Source organism: Pieris napi, chromosome 2, assembly GCF_905475465.1.
Source record: "Pieris napi chromosome 2, ilPieNapi1.2, whole genome shotgun sequence".
NCBI lineage: Eukaryota > Metazoa > Arthropoda > Insecta > Lepidoptera > Pieridae > Pieris > Pieris napi.
This window is the reverse complement of record NC_062235.1, coordinates 3,518,605-3,535,344: the sequence shown is the minus strand read 5'-3', so window position 1 is coordinate 3,535,344 and position 16,740 is coordinate 3,518,605. Positions and strand designations below refer to the sequence as shown.

Here is a 16,740-nt window from a genome sequence, read left to right as displayed (position 1 = left end):
ACGAATTTGCACAAATCGTGCCAGAGCCATAAAAAAAATATTTGTTGTTACAACTTACAGCAAGTACTAAATTAATAGTTGTACTAAATTTATTCAGAGAGGATCCCGAAATTATATTAAGTGGTGTGTGATCTTTATATCATATTTGGTTCAAATAACAGACATTAACTAAACATATTATCATCAGTAACTTATAAATTGATTAATGCAAATTAATGAGTAGAAATTATGATTTTTGTCAGTATACATCTTTTGAAGTTGAACGAACACACATAGACACAATTATACTTCTTAGTGCACAGCAGTGCAGTGTAGGGAAATAGTTACGTAACCGGGCACCGGCACCAATAATAATCGTACTTACTACTTATCACGTTTAGCAGTTCGCACTTGGCTGTGACAGTTACATCAGATAGCAGATTCTATTAAAAATACGCGCGAAATTTTCTAAATGTCAAACATTCTGAATAGTATCTTCTAATATTACTTGTTATGTACTTAACAAGTAATATTAGATGTAATGATTGAGTAAGGGTAAAAAAAACAACACATCAGTTACTTAAAGTTATGACATTTTTTTTCAATTGTCTTTGTAATATAATTCAGTAACTATTTTTCACAAATCAATTTAAATTATGTCATTGCATCAGTTATACAAAAAATATGCCATGGAGAAAAAAATATATACAATTAAATCTACCCTCACAATGAGGCTACTTTGTCAGTATCTCACCAAAGTTTCTTTGTTTTTGCCATATCAAGACCGAACTTGGTAGCATGATAAAATTATGGCATTCATATTTTTAATAACTAAAAATATGCTCCTAAATATACATAAAGTCCAATATGTTTAAAATGTGATGATACCATGTATCATTTTTATTTTCAGAACATTACAGATAAAACTTACAAAATACTGTGCACAAAAACTTAACTATTACAAAGTGTGTAAGGTGGTTTAAATCGTCACAGAAAAATTGAAATGAAAAAAATATTCATGACACTTTTACCATATTAAAAAATTGATTTGTCAGTTTCAATCAGTAGGGTAAAATTTGTTTATTTGTTGTTGTTGTGTAAATAATTAATTTCTTAAAAAGTGATAGTGATATATTAAATAGTACGCTAATATTGGGTTCTGCTATCAAATGCATCCTTCCTTATTCTAATTTCATTATCTCAAATTGCTTCCTCAAATTTTTATTGCAACTATTATTCAAACATGTTAAGTGTCTCGCTGATTGCAGGTACACAATATCTATGTATGTTCACATTATCCATAATACAAATCGGTGAAAATTACTACTTGTTTGAATTAGAATAGAAATCCGACAGTGTGTTCAAATTAAAAAAAAAAAGCAATAATTACACTGATTGTAAATTGTTACTATGATTTTTCACATTCACATTCTCAAATATAAATAAATACAAAACATTACCTCATTAAAGCTAAAGCTACTATTGATCTTCATGTTGACTCTGCATTTAAATTCAAAAATAGATGAAGGTATGATAATAATATAGTGTAACCTTTTAAAATAAAAATTAGTGGATTTATTGAAACCCTTTGAGAAATTAAAATAACAGTTCATAGTACACTCACTAAACCACTGTTAACTTAACCGGACAAGGTCCTCTAACTTATCACTAATTGGCGGGGGCGGATGCCCCTCTACCATACTCAGTACGGATTGTAGTATGATCCCCGCCTTATACCCCTGCGAACAAGCCACATAATTAGTAAGCTTATTTTTCGCAATTAGGGTACTTGACTTTGGACATTTTTGCATACCATCTATTTTGTTATAGGTAGTTCTTGACAAATAAGTTTTGTGTTCCTACTTTCTTTAATTTTGTACCAATCCTCTAGCGATTATCAAAATCTATATTTCTCTGAGGTCAAATACCCTTTAATTAAATTATACAATTGAAATAATCATGCACAAATAAGAACTTTAAATAAATAGTGCAGACCAAATTTTTTGTGAAGCCAGAACATAAGTGCCAACATATTACAGAGCAAGAAAAATAAGTAACTAGACACACTACAAGTATTCTATTCTACAATACATAAACTTATTATATACATCAATGTTTTTCACTAAATTCCCTGCAATGTTTTTTATTCTTTGACCATATGAACCCTGTTATAAGAACTTACAAATTAAAATATGGAACAATAATATTTTTTTGGATAAGATTTTGATGTAAATTCATACATTCAACAAGAACTGTTGTTGTGAAATCAATAAAGCCAATCATTAAACACTTTTAATAAGAACAATATACCTGACATACATAAGGTTTTATAGAAAATGTAAAGTAGAGTCTTGAACTTAATTTTTTAAGCATGTCCTTATGGTAGACCTTAACCTTAACCTCTCCTTACTATTCTTAACCTCATGCACAAGAGGGAAGGATGCATTATTAAAATACATATTATATATTGTCATAAAATTTATTTTGTATAAATATATTCCTCATTTAACATTTCAAACAAGACTAAGCTCCAAACAAATTTTCATGCAATTTGCATACTAGATACATGACTGATAAAAAAAAAATTGAAACATTGCTAATATACTCAACAAGCACTACACCGGGATATACCTCAAGACGAAAACCGAAAATTCCAATTGCGAAACAATTTTTTAATGAAATATGAACTTAATTTAAATAGAAAATTGTTTTGCAATGTAATACGAAAAGGTACGGCGCAAGAGTACATGTTTATATCAATATTATAACAACAATAGCTACATAACAACCAAATAAGCTCACATGGATCTCCCTAACAATTAAGTGCTAAGTATAATTTATCAAAAGTAATAAGTTATAAATTTTACTTATTATTGTAATAACTTATTACTGTTGCATGATATAAATAAATGGAAATAAAAAACTTAAGAATTTGATTTGGTTTATCTAGTAAACTTAATACTTCAAGGAAAAGGTTTAGTTCAGTATCTCTGCAATTACATGTATGACAAATAAAATCAAAATCAAGTAGATTCTAGACAAATACAGCATTAAGAAAATGTTTATTATCTTGCAACAGCTTCTGAATTAAATCTTATTTTGAATAATAAACAAATATTATCTTAATTATGTAACTTTTAGGCTTGTTGCAATTATCCTGATCTAACTAAAGACTTATTAATTCAATTAACAAAACCTCACAACATTGATATAAACATATATCTTATCAATACGGATTGTACCTGCCGCGGCGGATCGCGGGTCTGAGGCTGGCGTAGTAGGGCGAGTAGCCGCCGCGGTAGGAGCGGCCTCGCCCGCGCGCCCCTCTCGGTGGCCGGTTGGTTGAGGACAGCCCTGGCTTATTTGTGCGCTTTGGCATCACCTGGAATATTGTTATCAAATGACATAGAACATATATTAAACATTTATTACTGTCAGCCCTTACACACTCAGTTAAGATGAATAAATGAAAATACAAACACGTTTTACATTATTTAACTAAGGTCAAACAACATATGTTTAATGAATTGCTTACCTTAATTTGTCTGCCTCTAAATAATGATTCATCCATAGCCATTGCAGTTTGTACACTGTCTTTGTCTCCAAATTCAATATAAGCAAAGCCTTTGGGGTGACCATCAAATTTATTACATAAAATAGTAACCCTGTAAGAAGCAAGGATTGAGAAAATGAGGCATTGAAGTTAAAAATTTAATAATGTAACCATATTTTTCTGTTACTAAATTAAACACTTAACATAGATTGTATACAAAGATAATCAAGTTTCTATTAAAATAATTGTTTACCTATTAATGGACCCACAACCATGAAAATGCTGTTCCAACTCCTCAGCTGTTGCTCCATAATCCACATTACCAACATACACTGACCTATTGTCGGCTTCTATTTTCTCTTCCAATGACATATTCAATGGGCTTGCTATTAAACAGAAGAATAAATGTAAAATATATACTTATAAATTTAATTATTAGTTAAAAATGATTTGTACATACTAATTCCAGGGGGGCTTCCCATACTCATCTGTTTATCGACTTCAGTTTGCATCTGTTTTAATTTTTCTGCTTCCTCTTCCATCTCCTGCACTCGGGCTTTGATAGCTGCTATGTCAGGTAAACCTGTACCTGATGCCTCATCACCTCCCTTAATAATAAAACACAGTATTAAAAAACATTATCTTACACAAACAAATTAATACATTAAATACATATTTACAATCTTATCACTTTCAATATAATATGACTAGGGTAGTCATACCCTTATAACACACAGCTATGGTCTCCTTAATTAGAAAGCAAGTCATTGTATTTATTATAGTCTATTATATATATTCCTATAATTATTGATTACACCATTAGAACAAATCAATTACCTTATTAGGCCTCATAATGAAGGATAATAATTACCAATTAAGGTTTACTTGAGCCAAATTACTCAAATATTTGAGCTTTACCCAGAGTTCCAATATGTTGCCATCCATTACATTGAACACAAATGATAGGTGATATTTAAGACATATTACATACTGCACTTTTAATTAGAAATGCAATAAAATTCGTTAAATATAGACTACGCCTTTACAGCGCGTCTGTTTGGTTTCCCATAGATAGCATCGCGTCTGCGTGTTATTTTTATTATGTCAAAAACTATAGGTATCCTAGGTTTTGATTTTTACCGCTTCTACTTAAATAAGTTGCAAACTTCTGGATATAATTTATAATTTATATCATACTTACACCCGAACTATTATCGGTCATGTTAAGAGAACCGTTGGCTCCATCTAAGTGATTGTTCTCCATTGAATCTAAATAATCGTGTTCTGCCATATTTCACTTAGAACTTCGAATAATAAACTTATAAACACAAGTAACTGAAACACTTAATAGAACACGTATTTCACTTTTAAAATTGATATTGTTATTTACTCATAAACAAGTTTGTTTTCAATTTAACTTCTCGAATGAATATCTTCTGACGTACCGGTAACCAAATTGGCAAAACTTTTTAATCGACTGACCTAATTATTTACTCAAAAATATACTTGTACTTTTATTTTCAAAATTTAAAAGGTTTATTTTATTTTAAAAACTTTAACAAACATTATGTTATTAATGTAATATTTGTGGATTTTAGTTTATATTTTTATTAAACGCCAAAACAAAAATTGTCATTGATCTATGACATATCACAGAAGTGGTTTGGCAATTGACTCTACTTGAATTCTTTTTTTTTTTTTTTGGACTTGAATTCTAAGTTGAATCCATAGAACAAAATCTGTTCTAGACTGAGTGTCATGCAATAGATACATAAGTAAAACAACTTTGGATTTGTCTATATGTGAATTTCGAAAACACCTAGGAACACAATACAAATACATTTTGTAGTGATTAAATTTTGTAAAACCGATTTCTTCTTGCTTTTTTGTGCGTGCAGCCGACGTTCATCGATTAGACGTTGTCACGTCAAAAAGGCTGCCCTAATGCATAAAAAAATTATAAAAAGTTATTTATTATCAGTCTCGCACACTATATTTTTAGTAGTTCAGTTTACGTACTTGAATACTAACTATGCAACTAATGTCTTACATATTAGTAAGATTTAAAAACGCTCATCAAATAAGTTTTTAAATCCTATGATTTTTTTGGTCATATATATCAACACCAAAATTTAAAAGAAGGCATACATAAATACAATATAAATTAAAATAAAAGGAATGTATTTGTCTAATATGCTTGGTTGTTTTATTTAAAAGTACTTTATTTATATTTAACTCCTAATCAAAAAACGTAAGTACCATATTTTTATAGATATAATACTACAACGTCGATAAAAACAACATACTGACTAATGTCAATACTACTACCTAGTGGAGGCACCCATTCAGATGCGAATTATAGACTTCAAAAGTAGCTAATATGAGCATACACATATTATGTGTATGTACTAGACGCTAGTCTATATAATTTGTGAGTATTAAAAACTCGTATACTTTTTTTAACATTAAACACATTTTTTTTGTTTTTAAATTTTATCGCCAAAGGAATTTTTATCAAAATGGTCCCGTGATAAAGCGTGAGTAATGTCCACTGCCCAGTGATGATAACTTGGGGGTTTTCCTGTCAAATGTAGGGGGAATCATGATGTCTATTTAATATTTTTTATATAAAAACGGATGATACTATACAATTTATATGAAGCCTTTATACCAACTAACAAACTAAAACAAAATATATATACCAAATATGGGATAACTATTTTTAATTAATATTTGAAACTATCTGACTCCGGGAACTTGGTTTCGCTTTTTTTACATAGCCTTCCCTTTTAGAAGCTACCAACATATTATAGAACATTTTTCTGTTTTACCCCATAGAGACTGTTCGCTTATCCTATATAAAAACTAAATTTTTCCATCTTTGTTATATTATTCCAATTTTCAGAAAATAAATAACTCGAATTGGTCCAACCAACTTCGATTTTTGCCCTTAGTGTTATATTTTGCGATTCATTTATATTTATATACATTACCTTTCGAACCGAGGTTACAACTAACTTGAGGGGTTCTTCATATTTAGGGAATTTGAAGTTGATCTAGAGGAGACATTCCTTATGAATTGGCATCACTAGTGCTAATGTCATTCACATACAAATTTGTTTAATGCGTCACGCCTGTCGAAAAGTGATTTTGTCTCAAATCTTTATTCAATAATGCCAAATGACAAATCTCAACTCTCAAGTAACAAAATTTTGAACATTGTAATTTGTTATGCTTGATATAGTTGTTCTCCGAGCAGCTGTCTTTGTAAGTGGAGGAAATATCCATGGTGTTTATTTAACAAATTAGCCGTGTTCTTTTTTGTAAATGATTATTATTGAGAGCCGGTTCCGAAGTTTTGAATTGATTTAAGAAAAAAATGCCAAAAATAAATATCGTAAGAACGTCAAGAGAGTACTCGAACTTTATGTTTTTATATTTGTAATTTTTAGGTTTTTGTTTGTATCAGCTGGGTGCATGTAGTTTATCTCAGTTGGAAATTATCAGAATTGTCAGATCTTGAACAGTAAAATGCCTCTAACGGCTGATGTAGCGGCACAACAAGTGCAGGTAAGCATCTTTTTCAACTATGATAATATTGAGCAAGTATTTATTAACATTTATATAATATCATCAACAAATAAATTTTTACTGTCACAAGTTCATACAGTGAGTAAAGTGTAGTTTGTTTGTTTTGCACATTAATAATAAGTATACAATATAATCTAGAACAGATTGAACTACAAGTCTTAAAATTCTTATTTCTATTATTTCTAAATATATAATTATTTCTATATTCTTAGCCAACATGTAGTTAATGCATATATGGTATGGTAATGGTGACTACACTATGAAAAGAAGGTTACAGGAAGCCGTAACAATACATTTGATGTTTAACCAAGAATTTCCTTAAAGCTTAACAGGCATGGTGATTAAACCTTTTAATTTGTCGAAGAGTTAATAATCAAAAATCTTTATGATTGTAACACTGCTACTTAAAGGTTTTAAGTTTAAAAAGATGAAATGATTGTTGTTGAAAATGCATTCAGTTTAATTTTGCTCCTGGAAAACCACTAATGAAACACATGACAATTTTATATCAAAAGAGTACTTACTTGAGTATTACCTAAAATGTAATTGTTGTTTTTACTCTAAAAATTAAATTGACTATGCATTTATTATTTAATATGGTGGATAAACAATGGTTTGTTACTTTTAGGAGAGACTGAGATCTATGCATAGATTAATATATGATATAGAAGCAGAAAGAGGTCGTAACGAACAATGTATTGAGAGTATACTCAGAGCTGAAAAGACAGCAGAAAACTCACCAACTGCTGAAGATTCTGGTTCATCACAACAGGTATGTTTTGCTTACTTGTAATTATCGTTGTAGTTTAAACCAAGAACAGTGGTACTTGTATTGTACGGTAGTTGATAAATTTACTAACCAGTGCATCAGTAAAGACTAACCTTACTTACCACTAGAAATAAAATCCCATTAATATGTGCTATTTGTGAAAAAAGTCTTCTATCCAACCTTTACTATGTTGCATAAAATAAAACACTTGTATCATTACTATTACTGAAGGTAAGAATGGGATATAATTTAAATGAAATGGCAATGTGAGAACTAGCTTTCAAAGAATAATAATAAATTATTTTCTAAATGTTTTCATCTTCCAAACATTTTCCTACTTAAAAAGGTGGTCTATTGTTTTCTCAATAACTCTACTAGTAAGTGGAATTTATTTTAAACATAAGATATCATCACTAATGTTGTAATGGTGAAGGTGATTTGTGTTCGTAACAAATAAAAACAAAAATTTACTGGGTAAATTACAAAATTTAATTTACCATTAGAATGCTACAATATTCAAAGTGACTTTGGGTACATGTATTCCCAAAATTCCACATTGTGTCTATCTTATATTAAATGTTACAGCAAATGCAGTTAAAGAACCTATACAAAAATGGTTTGAATGCAGCAGAACAGGAAGAAAGGGTTCTGCGAGCAGCGTTATCAAGGATTTATGAAATTCGGGCCATCAAGAATGAAAGAAGAATTCAGGTACACAATTGTGCTGCAGAGATATATATATAGTGATATACAATCTATATTTATGCTTATATATATTTATCCACAATTATACTATTAAAAAAATCTCAGAATTGGCTAAGGGTGCGTCTGCAGCTCGCGAGCTGCACATTCGCGGCCCATTCTCCAGATGTGGATGCACCCTTATACAATACAACTTAAAATAGAAGATAAGAAATAATAGCAACCTATCATTAGATTAGAGGGCCCTATAAGTTTTTTAATTTGTAATAAAATAGTTTAGGTTAGACTTTTGTATAAACATACTTACGGTTTCAATAAAGTAAATAATGTTTTGACACATTTTTTAAAGCTAATTTATTACTTGACCAATGACCATGGATACAAGTTCTTCAGTCGGACATTTATTTATTTGTGCCCATGATTCCTCATCTGTGCTAAGATGAAAGAAAATGTTGATTAAAGTTAGTACTGTGGTTGTTACCAAGGCTACAATTTTCTTTCCATAACTATTTTTGTGAATGATTTATACTTCATTTATGTTTGTTGTTTTTTTGTACAAACTCAAACTCCAAATAACTTTATTCATATAGGTAAACAAGTACACTTATGAACGTCAGAAAAGAAGTTAAATTTATTTACTACCAATTCGCAATCACTCTTTTTAATCGCTAAGTTTTGAGTCATATAAATTGTTTGAAGTGGAGCAAATCAATCCCTTATTTTTGTATTAGATTGATTTATCATTTAAATATTCGTCAAATTTATAAAAAGCTTTATTGTTTAATTTACGTTTAACGAGCTTTACAGAACAGAACTCTTCACTCCCTTTTACACTTAGATTTTAGTATTCTACCGTGTTTTGTTTCTTGTGTGCTATAATGTGTAAATAAATAATCCACATTATTCGTTAGGCCAGGCACGCGGGTAATAAAGAAACGATAGGTTGTGGAGCCCTTATGAAAATGCTGCTAAGCGCAGCGCAAACTTTGCCCCTGCATGTGGGCAGAGTGGGTGAGCGTGCGCCTCCCTTGTGCGGGGCTGTTCCAGCTGATGGAGGTCACGTGGCACGTGCCGGAGACGCTGTTGCAGCTTTAGTTCGAGTCTCCGACAAAGAGGAGAATTGGATATTGGCTGAGGCAATTATTTATTAAATAATGTATATACCTAAGAACCTTAAAGATTAAAAATACAAATTTTACATTCATGCACATGAACAAAAATATGTGAAAAATATTAATCATTGAAAATTAAATTACTAGTATGTAGTATGCCTGTTGAAGAGGCATTGTAAAATAAATCATAGTACAAAGAAATTAACGAGGATGTGATACTACTATAGATTTTTGGATTAAAAATTCAGTATTTTTGCTAATTGAAATATTTACAGAAAATGAAAGTTTCTTTACTTACATAGTAAATATTTTTTTAAAAAGTTTTTTTTCACTTTATTATAAATGTAAAATTATTATTTAATATATGTTTTTTAAATTCGTGTGAAAACTATTTGTAATTGCCAGGTGGTGAGCTGGCTCCCAGCACAAGGGAAGTATGAAGTTGACGATATTGATGAAGAGCAGAAGAATCGTCATGTGCTCAGTAAACGTCGGGTGGTGCCCCTACCCCTGATGAGAGCTGATCCCAGGACTGATGAGCACGCGCTTTTCCCCAAGGGTGCAGTGGTTATGGCACTTTACCCTCAAACTACGTGTTTTTACCGGGCTGTTGTGAACAGGCTCCCGGCTTCAGCTGCTGATCCTTATGAAGTTTTGTTTGAGGTTTGTTGATATTATCGTTTTTACTAATTTTTTTAAGACTTTTTGATTTTCAGTTTATATCTTTACAAATTCTGTGCGAATCCTCAAATATGTACTCGATTCATATAAAAATGAAAGAAGGGAAGTTTTAAACACTGTAAAATATTAGAAAAAGTTAATAAATGTCTTCTAGACTAGTCTTCGTACTTCGCTCACTCCAGTGAGCTTCCGACCTGCCTTTCAGGCGATTGACCACCCCGAGACGGCCCAAGCTGAGGTCCGACTCTCGTAGGAGACGTCGATGCGCTAGACGCGGAAAAACGCCCATTCCGGCCCTTAAGGCCAACAACGAGATTCCATTAACAAAAAATATAGTCAGCTTTTTTTGAGATGACTAAAAAACTATCTGAACATCACGAGCTGTAAGTCAAGTTCGGCTCTGTACATCGAGAGCAAACAACGTATATGGCGAGAGAACGTTGAGGTGTTTGCTACCGCGGCTAATAAATTGACTACCCGGTCATTTATTATATAGCCTTAACGTTTACATAAAAAACAAGATGAGATCTATATTTATACTATATTTTTAAATACCTTTGTCCCGCTCCTAAGTTATTATAATAATTTGAAAAAAAAAAAGAACGGCGTCTTAATTTCCTGTAGTTGCTTTTGTCGAAGATTATGATATTTCTGCATCTTATCCTTATTAGGTACTTAAAGTATTCGACACAAAAACAGTGTAATAAGACGGGCTTATTTATAAAAGGAAAGGAAAAGGTCTAATCTATATATAAATAAACTTTGTGAAATATATAAACGCGAAATTATTACACAATTTACATAACGTCGTCAGCGAAAAGCTAAGTTATAGCTGGAGAGCTAGTGAACCCTGGGAGTAACGGTCTCCCTGTGAGGTTAGAAATTTGTATACTTACGATTTATGACATGCTAAGAGCAATAGCCATGACCTGGCAGGCGTCAGCCCTGCACGTCATCAGCCCCTTTATTTTTTGGACTGTTAAGTAAATTGAGTTTCAAAACTTGTTTCTGTAAATTTGAAAATTTAATAGGATAAAGTTTATTTATTGTACATCTTAAAAAAAAATTGACAGGCGAGAACAATAAGCAGAAGTATATGACAGATCAATTAGAAAACGTACAGTTGATGAGGTAAAATAAACTTTATCCTGTATACTTAAAATTTTTATATGTTTTCAAGTAAACGTCTCAGAGTAAATATGTACAATGCCAGGCGGTTTTGAACAGCATAAGACCTTGACAGGCGAGGGTACAGCTGCTAATATAAGGGCGTGCAAATAAGAAATGTTACATGAACGCATACAGTAAATGCAATGTATTTTATTGGGTTTTATGCAATCTACATTATTTTTAACATTCATTTTCTTCAGCATCATCCGAAATTTCTCTATCACTGTTTTCATCATCATCTGATTCTTTAACAATGTTTTCCTCATCTGAAAATAGTAAAAAAAATATATTTTAATGAATCAATAAGGTTGTTAAGAATTAAATATCAAGCTCAATTACATAGGACTGCGTATTAAATGTTACGGAATAAAATAGTTGTATGTTACCTGAAATGCATTCCTCAGTTTCAGTCGATTGTGTTGTGGCAGTATCAGCAGGTCCTTGTAAAAGTATGTCGTATATAGAAGATGGAACCGTATTCCCCTCAAACCAATTAAATTCGTAACGACTTTCAATTAAGTTCCAACCGTTATTTTCAGGTGTAAGAATTGTTGGTTCTTTTAAATTACAATTTCGCTATATATTTGTAATGTAGGCAGTTCTCAATAATTGTTGATGTAGTTCACGTTTGCAGGGTGGTAAATTCGATGAATCATAGCTTACTACTTTGATTTACTTTTATTCCACGTAGTCTCTGTAAATCGTACAGTTTTTTCGTCAGTGTCTTCGTTACAAATCACACAAACCACGTGTTCCAATTTCATCTTGCACACTATTTACTGAAATGTTAATATTAAGTACAACAATACACAATATCACTGCACAATTGATAATAATATTTAATTTAAAAAAAATCAAACTTTAGTTTGATTTTTAAAAAATTCGAAATCACTCAACATAAGAAATGTTATAGCTTAAAGCATCTTCACAAGTAAAAATCATTGGCACAACTGACGAAATTCTTCTCTGTACATTGTTGCTCGAGAGCAGGTATACGTCCCTTCGTATTAGATAAACGGTCTCACTCGCACTATAGGCATTCACGCAACACCTCTCACTCGCACGCCCTTAACGCCTGACGCCTGTCAAGGTCTTATGCTGTTCAAAACCGCCTGGCATTGTACATATTTACTCTGAGACGTTTACTTGAAAACATATAAAAATTTTAAGTATACAGGATAAAGTTTATTTTACCTCATCAACTGTACGTTTTCTAATTGATCTGTCATATACTTCTGCTTATTGTAATCGCCTGTCAATTTTTTTTTAAGATGTACAATAAATAAACTTTATCCTATTAAATTTTCAAATTTACAGAAACAAGTTTTGAAACTCAATTTACTTAACAGTCCAAAAAATAAAGGGGCTGATGACGTGCAGGGCTGACGCCTGCCAGGTCATGGCTATTGCTCTTAGCATGTCATAAATCGTAAGTATACAAATTTCTAACCTTACAGGGAGACCGTTACTCCCAGGGTTCACTACCTCTTGGACTATTATGTGAAATGAAATTATATATAAATATATCTTGTGCGTTATGTATAACAAAAGCCCATTTTCAGGATTCGTCGTACGCGGATGGATTCTCCCCCCCGGAGCGCGTAGCTCAGCGATACGTGATCGCTATCAAGGAGGGCAAAGGCCGAGCCACCTGACCCCGCGCCTCCTCTGCCCCTTCTCCCCCTTCACCGCCCTCGCCCCCTTCGCCTCCCAACGACTCACGTACCCTTACGCCCACCGACTCTGAATAAGCAGCCCCCATTTGCACCATTCACATTTTTATACAATTGATTGACTCTGAACTCAGAATAGTTTATCTATTTAAGATTGACGATGTTTATCTATAAAAGAACTGACTGATTAATAAACTTGGAGAAGAGATAACTAGAACTGAACTGAGATTTTGTAAATATTTCTAATACGTTTTAGTAATTGTAAATAAAGGTGTATTCATAATTTTAAGTTAGTTACGCGCAAATCCTAATACTAAGGAGATCTTATGTTTTGATTTTTACGAATATCCATGAAAACTAAAAACATATTTGTGCTTTAAAAAGCATACTCATGGATCATTTCCACGTCTTAGTTTTATAATTATAAAATTGTATAGACTTCAATGTGTGAGTTGCGTCAATATGAATTATATATATTTAGTTAAGATTGTGAATATTCCCAAATATGTTATTAACTCAATTATAATCTGATTAATGTAGTTATATACATTAATAATTAAGATGTATTTTATCCTAAATCTTCTCGATAACATAGCAATTATATTTGCAAATTATTTTTGCAGGTTGCGTCAAATGTAAGTTAATTAATGACAAGTAGAAGTTACTATAAGAAAAGTACGTTTTGTCGTATTTAGATTATGTGAATAAAACCTATGAAATATGTATATTGAATTTTTATTTCTGATTTCCATAATTAATCAACATGTAAAAATACTATATTAGACTCGTGTTCTAGAACTGAATTCTGTTTCAAATGCCTTGAAATCGTTTTTCTCATGTTTTTTTGAACTGTCAGTGCTCAAGTGGAAATAGTTAATCAGCTACAGATACCGGCAAACATCATGAATATCCTTGACTGCGCAGAAGCGATTTTTAGATATCTCTGGGCGGCGAGCGGTGGTGCGCGGCGGCGGGAGAGTGACGTGTCGATCGCGTAATTGGTAAATCAGTTGACGTTTTCCCCACTCCCCTGTTTAATGTTCAAGATGTTTGCTGGTATCTGTACCTATTAGAATGTACAACCAAGATTTGTGCAAAAGTAATTTGATGAATGCTTATCAATATTTTCTGTAAACTAGTTGATACTTTTAGAAGATTTAGGATTTATCTCAGCGGCTTTACCGGCAGGCTGAGTAGGCTAGCGCCTTGTCGTGCAAATTTAGCTCAATAACTTTTTCTTGCCTTATAGAAATAGTAACTTTAAGTAGTACATGTTTAGCTTTTCTTTAAATCATGAGTTTTAAGTATAAAATCTAGTTCTCCTTATTTCATTTCATTGCTTGCGGAATAGAGATAAAAAAAAAATATGTTTATTGCGCAAACAATATATCTGTCGAGGACAACTAGCTTAACTAGCCGTTCAATTAACAGCCTAGCCTACATTTAATGAACTGGCTGGCTTATGCTTATGCCATTCGTACAATGGTCATTATTTGGCAGAAATAAAGGTTAAACATTTGACTTAAAAAATATTTCTTTTAAACTATTTCATTTCACTGTCTAATACAAATTATTTACGTAACTCAGTCATGTATCGTATACCTTCTTTAAAACACAAAATACCAGCAAATAGATATATTAAATGTAACTAAAAATTATTAAAAAATAATTCAAAAAACTCTGGCATCTTTTATTAATAAAGGCTTTGTTATTCGTCCTTTATATTAAATATATAATATTATAATGATCTATATTGTATTCCGTTTTTAGCTTTTGTGTACAATGTAATTGTTTAGATATTGTTTAGTGAGTAGGAATACTGTTGAGCAAATATATAAATTAAATTATTATTTTTTTTTAATTAAGAACAATTCTATAAGTAACTGGGTTCGGGGTTTTGACAATAAGACACAGCTAATAACTTTACACTTTATTTTAAGACCTTATAAATAAATGGTAAATCCGAAATATACATTTTAAATTTGGAATTTCCGTAATTGATTTAAATCTGTGTCAATGATCAACTTACATACTACATACAAATATAATTAGATGGAAGCAAATAAAAGACTGATTAACACCATTCAGTCGAAAGGAACTTAAAAATAGGTAGACATACCTAAAAGAAACTTGTGATTAATGAGTTACAATAATAGTCACAATAAACTTATTTTAAAATGATTTTGTTTACACGTTTCAATATTTAACTAATATTTTCCTTCAGTGGAAAAGCCTTAAAATACATTAAACCCAACGCACACATGGAATTACTCGACGCGTTGTTAAAAATACACTCGATTAAGCCGGAAATTTCAAAAGGCGTAAATTTCGATTAGTTATACTACGCGCAATATTGTTTTGAAGTGTGCGTAAAGGGCGGGTCATAGCGAATTTTTCGGGTAGATTTTATGTTTTTATTTTTAAAACCTTTTTACAAATAATGATATATTTAAAAACATGTGTGCGATGGTCTTGTGAGCAACGTTTAAATATGGCATACTTAATACTCACGCTCGACATAAATAAATGAGATCAATATACTTCATTTTTATATTCCATTGTTTTACGAATATTACGTAATTTTTCAACGATATTTTGCTGGGCGTATAGAGTCGAACGGTTTCTCAAATTCCAGACACAGCTAGTATGATTCCCGTATGTCAGTGTCCAAGTATATGTATGTACATACATGTTTAGTTATCTATTGACTAACATTATCATACTTTTTGAAGTTATACTTCTTTAGGCGCGTTATGAAAAATTGATGAGTGAAATTTTACGCTGCGCGCGCACCGTGACACAAAATTAACAGAATGAAGTTGCCCACCGAAGATGCTACGGCATTGGACATAATTTAAAAACAACATTCGAATAATAATAGAATTTATGTTACACTTAATGTAAGAGAATAATAATAAATATTTATTTATTTAATTTTTCAAATGTAAACTGAAATTTATTGACTATAATAATCACTCCATTTCCAGTCTTTGACTATTTAATTATAATTAATTATTTGCATGCAATCAAAAACTATTTTTAATAATGCCAAAGTAGTATAACTTCTTACGCGCGTACATAAGTACACGCACCCTTTTGTATTTAATTGAACTGTAATTCAGATAAAAAAAATTGTACATTCAGTTACGTTCAACATACTTTATCTTACATTTTCTTTTCAAATAGCAAAATATTGTTTGACAGACATTGACTGAAATGGATCACATTAAAATACCTAGTGTACGGTTGTCGCTTTCATTCTGTATCTAATCTACCATGAGTTCGAATTTTTTACATTATTAATTTTTAATAAATTGACAATATACATAAATTGTAGACTACAGATGTGTTACTATGGTTACGGCCTTTCCAGCGGTAACCATAGTAACAAAAATGATAAATACATGCCCAGTTATAGTCCGCGCCACTACTCATTGCCGACGGGAACCCTGGAACTAAATTTGTCGTTACAGTGAAATATTATTTTATTCGTTTTAAGATAAAACATTA

The 16,740-nt window shown here is 31.3% G+C and overlaps 2 protein-coding genes and 1 long non-coding RNA gene across 4 annotated transcripts; 1 reads left to right on the top strand and 2 right to left on the bottom strand.

The window, feature by feature from the left end:
* Positions 1-1,350: 1,350 nt before the first annotated feature.
* On the bottom strand, positions 1,351-5,151 carry LOC125059100 (polyadenylate-binding protein 2). Of its 2 annotated transcripts, none has more exons than XM_047663314.1 (6): positions 4,734-5,151; positions 3,993-4,140; positions 3,786-3,918; positions 3,515-3,644; positions 3,222-3,361; positions 1,351-1,718 (listed from the first exon to the last, which is right to left on the bottom strand). In XM_047663314.1, exons 1-6 carry the CDS (start codon positions 4,821-4,823, stop codon positions 1,682-1,684), a joined length of 678 nt encoding a protein of 225 aa, XP_047519270.1. In that variant the 5' UTR covers positions 4,824-5,151; the 3' UTR covers positions 1,351-1,681. The 2 variants fall into 2 exon arrangements, with proteins under 2 accessions (XP_047519270.1, XP_047519279.1); XM_047663323.1 differs by lacking the exon at positions 4,734-5,151 and adding an exon at positions 4,370-4,617.
* Positions 5,152-6,721: 1,570 nt separating this feature from the next.
* On the top strand, positions 6,722-13,952 carry LOC125061919 (SAGA-associated factor 29). Its single transcript, XM_047667562.1, has 7 exons — positions 6,722-6,799; positions 6,985-7,102; positions 7,752-7,895; positions 8,478-8,603; positions 9,506-9,730; positions 10,112-10,369; positions 13,120-13,952. The coding sequence occupies exons 2-7, from the start codon at positions 7,064-7,066 to the stop codon at positions 13,210-13,212; spliced, it is 885 nt and encodes a 294-aa protein (XP_047523518.1). The 5' UTR covers positions 6,722-6,799; positions 6,985-7,063; the 3' UTR covers positions 13,213-13,952.
* On the bottom strand, positions 11,682-13,052 carry LOC125061930. The gene is made up of 2 exons (XR_007119113.1): positions 11,944-13,052; positions 11,682-11,823 (listed from the first exon to the last, which is right to left on the bottom strand). It is a non-coding gene; the product is annotated as an uncharacterized LOC125061930 (long non-coding RNA).
* Positions 13,953-16,740: the final 2,788 nt, after the last annotated feature.

Bases quoted from the DNA above. Each gene is read 5' to 3' on its own strand.
- LOC125059100 (XM_047663314.1), bottom strand. From the start codon at position 4,823: ATGGCAGAACACGATTATTTAGATTCAATGGAGAACAATCACTTAGAT. The intron at 4,141-4,733 runs GTAAGTATGATA...TTTATTATTAAG, and splicing joins TGACCGATAATAGTTCGGGT to GGAGGTGATGAGGCATCAGG. The intron at 1,719-3,221 runs GTACAATCCGTA...GCTTGTTCGCAG, and splicing joins CCCGCGATCCGCCGCGGCAG to GGGTATAAGGCGGGGATCAT.
- LOC125061919 (XM_047667562.1), top strand. From the start codon at position 7,064: ATGCCTCTAACGGCTGATGTAGCGGCACAACAAGTGCAG. The intron at 7,103-7,751 runs GTAAGCATCTTT...TGTTACTTTTAG, and splicing joins TAGCGGCACAACAAGTGCAG to GAGAGACTGAGATCTATGCA. The intron at 9,731-10,111 runs GCAATTATTTAT...TGTAATTGCCAG, and splicing joins AGAATTGGATATTGGCTGAG to GTGGTGAGCTGGCTCCCAGC.